Raw genomic sequence first — 7878 nt, forward strand, 5'->3', positions numbered from 1 at the left:
CGTAAAACAACTTGGTAAAAAGACCATCGTTTGAGTTAATAATAAAAAGGTAAAAATAAATAAATAGGTAAAAAGTTATTTAAAGTTATATAATGGTAAATATGAAACTTTGAAGTCTTGAAATATAAGGATAAAATGATTACTTCAAAATATTTTTATACTTTGATTATGTATGTATATTATATTGTGAAAATTTAGAGTGAAATAAATACAAGTTGTAATAAAAAAATTTAAAAAATTTCATGTGTTATTAATATACATGGCTGACAATGTCAATTATTTAGTGGCGGCTTTCATTTTCATTTTTCGTCCGATGATAGGTACGGACGAATATCACAATATATGTACATTATTTAGGTTACTATCTTCAACATTTTATAAAAAAACAAAATCTAATTTGATTTGGCAAAATGACCAGATAGCTATTGGTATATTCATATGTAACATTATTAATTTATTAATATAACTTTTGATAATCATCCCATCAATGTCTAATTGTATTTAAAAGTATAAGCATATTACATCATTTATAATACTATATGAAAATGAAAGGACAAACTAGGACAAATATGATCTCATTCGACTAGTTTTAACAAGAATTATACGCTACATCGTTAATAGGAGCATCGGATGACAATAAATCAAATGGGACGAGTTGCAGGTTAGGTGGGTGGGTTAGACAAGCAGATTCGGTGTTTTAATGATTCGGAGTTTTAAACAATGTTTTGATCCAATGGAGGTATGTTTGGTATGATTATGGACAATGAAAGGGAAGATTATAAAAGGAAAAAAGAACTGAAATGCATCATTACCGGTCTATTGTCCTATTTTTTATTAATATACAAAAATGAAATAAACCATTACTTTGTGTTTATTAGAAATTTAGTTATTAAAAATGAATTAAGGGATTTCAAAAGTAATTAGTAAAATATTAATGAATGAAATGAAGCACCATATAAACGTCTCAAGTTTGTTGATGAATCGAATCCGTGACCATATGTATGGTTGTAGACTTGTATCACAATACTTTTTTTTTTGAACATTCAAGCTTTCCTCCTACTATTTACATTATACCGCCAATGCCAGGAATCGAACCCTGGACCTCTCACCAAAAGGACAAAGCCTTTACCATCCCACCAAAGTGGTGATGGCTCAAAAGTTTCCCCTATCAACAAAGCCATTCGACCAACACCAATACATGCCCACTAAGTTTCCACTAAGTTTAATAGGTTATATAATAAATGTAAATTGTCAATTATTTATACCTTATATGCTCTTAACCATAATGTTAAACATGTCATAACAAATTCAAAATATTTTAATACTTTGTTATTATATTCCATAAAATATTTTAAAGGTGAACTATGTGGCATCTTTTGTCTCATTAGCTGTGAGGTTGGAGTTGACTTTGATAGATATGTTGTCGATTACAAGTAACATACTAAGATTTTGGATTTCAAATTATATAGTTATGTTTAAAATGCTTATATGTTTATGAGTTAATTATATGGACATTTTCTTAAGCATTTGATCTATCGGTATTAAAAAATGTAACAAGGCTTTGTCTTTTCATAGACAATAAGTGAAGTTTTAAGTTTCATGATTTAATAGTAAAGTGGGTAAGGTAAATTTATTATCTATATCATATCTGATATTTATAATCTCTTGTGCATCATTGTTTTATTTTTCCCGACTCTCTCTCCTATTAATTATAAATATAAATATAAATATTTCTTTAATTCTTTTTTATTCAAATTTATCGTTTCCTGCCTCTCTACTATTAAATAATAATAATAATATTTCTATAATTCTTTTTCTATAAATGTTTTTTAGTTAAAAAAAATTAAGTTTGTTCATAAAGATATTTTTATAAATTGAATGTCTTTCATTATTTAACACATGAAATATGAATTGTATGGTTTTTATAAGAACCATTTAGAGATTTATAAAGCTATGAACTATAACACAATGTTATGAATTCATAGTAAATAAACCACTACACATACAAATCCTTATGAGCTACTAAACTCTTCATAATTTAAACGATTACAAAACACAACTAAACATACGATTATCATGATTTAAAAGTTGTTTTGGCAATATACACTAACACAGCTAAACTAAACTGATAGGCATATGAACTATAAAAAAAATATTAAGAATTCATATGAAATAAAACACACATTTAATTCTAAATGAACTAATAAACTCTACATGTTTTAAACGATTAAAAACCACGCCACACTCATGTATTGCTTCTTCACGGTCTCTGTTTATGTGAGCTCTTCTTGCTAGACGAGAACTCCCTAAGTTTAACGTAAACTAATATCAGGCTAGGAGTCGAATATGATGTTTTTCATGCCTCTTAAAAAGGTTGTTTTCATTGGGGCTAATATGTCACAAGGTGACCTTTGCATAGAGAATCTAGCCTTTCAAGTAATGCCTAGAATATATATTTCTTGCACAATATTAAATCATTGACATTGCCACATTGTGTTCATTTAGGCTTATATTTTTCTTGGTCAAAGGCATAAAGAATATTCTGGAAAAAAAATGCATAAACTCGTCTAGCAAAGGTTGTTGATATATCATACTCTTTTTCTTCTTTTTTCTTCTTTTTGCCTAAACAATTTTAAGAACAATTCAAAACATCTCTCCTTTGATATACTTTCAAATTCAATGATAGTGATATTGCAAATATTAAAACTGGTAGAAGCATTTCATTTCAACAAATGACTAATAATAATCACTCTTCATCAGAATAATCAAACTTTATGGAGTGCGATTGTTGGTCGATAAGACCTCCCCTATAGCTTCCCCGCTTCTTCTTTGTCTTCTCATGCCGAAAATCCCTAGAAATCAAACAGAAAGTTTAAAATCCCGACCTGTTACCTGACCCATATGACACATCCAAAAGAGGGGTTCAATATGTTTGTTTATGTATTATACTAACAAACGAATGTGGACAAGAAAAAGCGTTCATTTAGTTAAACGAATGAACAAGAACATGTCTCATTCATTCATCTATGTTCGTGAATGTTCATCCAATTAAATCCGTTTACGTTCATTTATGTTTGTTAGTTAAAAATTTTTAAGTGGTTACAGCTTACTATTGTCTATTAGCCTTTAAGGCTTAACACATTGTTCTTTGCATGACTTTTAACTAGTTTAAGCAATTATCTTTGTGTACGTGAACCGTTCATTTATTATACAGTTAATGAACGAACAAAAATGAACAGGAACATATTCATTTACTTAGTGCACAAACATGAACAAGAATGCCCCATTTGTTTAAATGTTGGTGTTCAATCATTTATTCAGTTAAAGTTAAACAAACACTGATATGCTGCGTTCGTGTCCGTTTGGTTCGTTCCCAAGCCTAAGTATAAAACATTGTACTGATTTCTATGTTTGTGGTACATTTTATTTTATATACTCAGTAGAAATTTTCCAGATTGCTTTCTGTTATTTGAGCATTTTTATTAAATATTATCGCTATAACTATTAAATAAAGTGTTACTAGATGTGGAAAAATTGACGGGTCAAGCGGGTTGGGTAATGACTAACAAGTAGAAACAAATCAAACACAAAACGACTAATTTTAAATTCAGGTTGGGTAGAGACCTTCAACAACTTTCTTTGTTTTATTCTACAAATAATTAATGTATTGATTAAGATTATATTTATAATATTAAAACAGCACTCCACTTTTTTTGACAAGACAATTTAAGATAATTTAAGCATTTGAAAACACTTTGGATGGTTTTCGCCACTGTTAAGACTCACTTTCAACCATATTTTACAATTTTACCCATTTGACTGGTTGGAAATGTTATATTTTTTTACCATGGTTGACCAAATGACATCAATTTTCCAGGGCAATCACCTATGCGATTTCTAGGGGTGTGAATGGATCGGTTTTAGGTTTTGGCTCAAACTGAATAAAAAACTGAAAACTCTGGTCTTAAGTTTTTGTAATACGTTCTGTTTCGGTTTTCAGTTTGGATTGGATTTGGCAATTTTGGACCCAAAAAAAAATCTGGGCCAAAAAAGATTTTGGTTCAAAAAAATAAATTTGTGCCTAAAAAAATTCATAAATTCAGTTCGGTTTTTATCACACGCAAAGAATTAACATACCTCCCTCGCACTTGACCTAGAACTTCTTGTGCTTTAGCACCATAACCGATCTCCGCGCCACCCTGCAACAAGCAAAATGAATATTGTTAGCATTCAATAAAAGTCTTAATTTTTTAATAAGCATATTAAGTGAAAAAACTTTATGCATAACAGATAACAGGGTAATTATTACCTTTGCCCAATACGAATTATCTTGCAATTTATCGTGAGCGAATTCAACTTCATCAATTTTCACCCTTTGAAATACACTGACTGTCTTTGGCTGCAAAAACACCAATTTCTATTAACACATTGGTTTTTATAAATATTAAGTGATTTTTTTGACCAACTTTCTGCAAGGGCCTAATTGGGTATTTGGGTTGGATGTAATCTCTAACAGGTCGAACTGGTATTTTGATAAATCGCTTAAAAAGAAACGGGCCAAACGAGTCAAAAGTCGCCAAAAGTGAATTTTTAATGCATAGAGCTTCATAAACATTTTATTACAGAACTTATACTACTATTAAAATAGTAACAATTTTGTAAATACTTTAAAAACAATAATCTATATAAAACTTAAAAAAAGTGGGCAAAAAATTCCGGTCGAGCTAAAACCGCCCAGAAATTTCAAACTTTGATCCATAATAAAACAGAACAAAACAGGTCAAATAGGCCGATACTGATAGTCACCAAAAGTGTATATTTAGTGCATAAAGATTCATAAATCATTTTATTAGAGAACTTATACTGCTATTAAAACAATCCAACTATTGTAAATGTTTACACACCAATAATTTATATAAAATTTAATATATTTGAGCAATTTTTTGCTTCGGGTCAAGCTAAATCCGACCCAAAATGTTTCAAATTTTGGCCCATAACAAAACATGTCAAACGGGTCGAAAGTCATCCAAAGTGTATTTTTAATGCATAAAGCTTCAAATTCATTATATTAGAGAACTTACACTGCTATTAAAATAACAAGTTTCATAAATATACACTCACCGATAGTTTATACAAAATTTAATAAATTTGGGCAAAGAAGTGTTTTGGGTCAAGCTACGACCCATCAGAAAACAAATTAACCAAACCCATTCGACTCACCCATTTCACCTCCACAAAATATCAAATATAAAAATGATTAGATAACAAATCATTAATGTACCTCCACTGTAGCATTACTTTGTTTTTTCTTGGATTTAACTCCATCTGTTTTAACTTTCCCATTTGACTCTCCATCAAACGGTTCATTAGATGTTTCTAGATCATTGATTTCTTCCTTTCCGCTCTTTTTTCCTTTAAAAGTTTCAGGCTTTTTTTCAATTTCATCAGAAAATGACCGTTTTCTTTTCTTCGAACTCTTTTCCTCCTCTTCCGTCACATCTGGCTGAACATTTAAGCTTTCATCCGTGCTCAGTTTCTTTTTCTTCTTTTTATATTTTTGTGCAACTTCAGTTACTATCTCATCTTCACTAGTAGTACACGCCTCTAATTTAACTTTTTCAATATTCTTTTTTTTCTTGTCTTTAATTTTCTTGGTTAAATTATCTATTTTTGAATCATTTACTGCATCATCAGTTGAAGAACCCAAATCATGCTTTGCTTTCTTCTTTTTTGGTTGCATTTCTGGTTCATTGACTATAGTATCAGTTGATAGTTGACCCGAGTTCTTGCCAGATTTCTTTTTCTTTTTATCAGTGACTTCTGGTTGATCTTTAACAGCACAGTCGTCACTCACAGCAATAACTTTTTTCTTCTTTTTCTTAGTGGCGGCTACTTCATCGGTAGGGTGTACTTTCTCATTTTCCATAGGCTCATCATTTCCTAACACTAAAATGTTGTATAAATGATTTAGAAACAACGTTGTATATACAAAACATAAAAGGTGCATGGAACCGAAATTACCGAACCAAAATTGAAATAACCGATGTAACTGAATCGAGGTAACCGAACCCAGATAAAACCGGCGGTTTGGTTTCGTGTTTGTTTTAAAAACTGATTTATTGGTTTGGTCTCGGTTTGCTATCAACCAAAACTGAAAAGCCGAACCAAACCAAATAACTGATTTTAAGTAATAATAAGAAATTAACAAACTGTGTAGCCCAAAAACTTAAGGTCCAAATGTGTAACAACCAATTAACCATTATTAACAAAAAAATAAAAAATAAAGAAAAAACTCAAAGTTTCAGGCCCAAATTTAATATTTTGGGCCTTTTTTGGGGTACACAATTTCAAGTGCAAATGGTGAAGCCGAAAAAAGTGAAATCGAATAGTTTTCAAAAGGCCAAAAACTATATTTTCGTTTGAGCCAAAACCCGACCATGGCACACCCGTTTGGTAATGGGTCCAAACAGTTTCCGGGTTGAAACAGGTTATGTTGGGCTAACTCGCAAACACCTTTTTAGAAAGATATGAAAAAAACTAATAAATAACTTAAGATTGCAAACTTAGGAGGTTGTATGGATTAAAATTTAATTTTAAATGACTTTCAACCAGTTTTGACTCTGATAGTAGCCGGATTAGAGATTGGCTGTCTCCCAATAAAGCAAGTAAATTAGCGTAACACAAGTAATTTGAAACAAATTTATTCTTGACTTTCAAATGCAAATACAAAGTATTGAATATGCAGAAAGAAATGTCTATAGTGCATGGGTTCATGGATGCGATAATTAGGAAATGTGGATAACTATGAGAACATGGACCTAATCTTCTACCGTTTGAGATTAGTGAAACTAAACAAAACCCAAATCAACCTATTAGTAAGAAAATGAGTTGAAATAGCCTCTTCACAAGCAATACATTTTTAGTCAAGGTTTGATCAAATTACCTGGTATCTTGTTAGTGTTCTTACTGCTATCAACATTGCTGCATATCATACAAACAGAAGCTCTAATGAGTTGAAAATTTGGTCAACACAAAACAAGTCAGATCATGAACTTAAGATACATGTACTTGCATATTTTAACAGATCATCAACTCAAAACCAAATACAAAATAGAATAGAATAGACATCTCAAGCATTGTATTAGACTAATGATTTAAAGCAAACGATGTATAACATATGTATATTTTAACCTTACAAAGTACAAAATGCCAACGCTCTAGTTTACATTTCATATGATAAAAGATAAAGGTGCCAACTATATATTCATTAATAAGTTGATTCCATTAAACTATAGATTAACTTTGTAACATCAATGCATACAATAACTGCTTAGTTTTTCATCTTACCTGGCATTATGTTTACAGAACATGTCCTCCAAATGAAGTGACGAAGCCTTCCAAGCATCAGTCTACAGAAAATAAAGCAAGATCAATAACGTTATGTTAATTTTTATCACGATACAGAATGTGTAATACATAACAAATCATAAAAAGGAAAAAGGGGTTAGAGATGATAAATTTATGCAACTTTTTATCATATATAAAAATAGCTTCAACTTTACAACAGTGAAACCTGTGAAAACTATTGTTTACAATAGCCAACATAATATTAGAGGTTTTAAAATTTGTTTCCTCCTATCTAACTATAAACAACTCAACATGAATTACTTATGTTGCAATGTGATACGATTCCACCCGAAATGAGAGGAAACTGTGAGAGAGAAACAACTTTCTGTATTTTTAAAATCGAACAAAGAACGGGATTACAAGCTTAAAAGTTAAAAGGAATTAACAATTACACTAATACCCTCCTAGTACGACTTAATGACCCAAAAAAGATTCTTATTCTTTCAAACTACCATTAACTAACCATTTATT

General features: G+C 30.4%; 1 protein-coding gene across 1 annotated transcript; it reads right to left on the reverse strand.

The window, feature by feature from the left end:
* Window positions 1-2621: 2621 nt before the first annotated feature.
* On the reverse strand, window positions 2622-6062 carry LOC143622596 (uncharacterized). Its single transcript, XM_077093696.1, has 4 exons — window positions 5282-6062; window positions 4310-4399; window positions 4138-4199; window positions 2622-2852 (listed from the first exon to the last, which is right to left on the reverse strand). The coding sequence occupies exons 1-4, from the start codon at window positions 6005-6007 to the stop codon at window positions 2747-2749; spliced, it is 984 nt and encodes a 327-aa protein (XP_076949811.1). The 5' UTR covers window positions 6008-6062; the 3' UTR covers window positions 2622-2746.
* Window positions 6063-7878: the final 1816 nt, after the last annotated feature.

This window comes from Bidens hawaiensis, unplaced genomic scaffold (genome assembly GCF_021521415.1).
Source record: "Bidens hawaiensis isolate Kalapana, Puna unplaced genomic scaffold, B.hawaiensis_p1.1 tig00003237_1, whole genome shotgun sequence".
NCBI lineage: Eukaryota > Viridiplantae > Streptophyta > Magnoliopsida > Asterales > Asteraceae > Bidens > Bidens hawaiensis.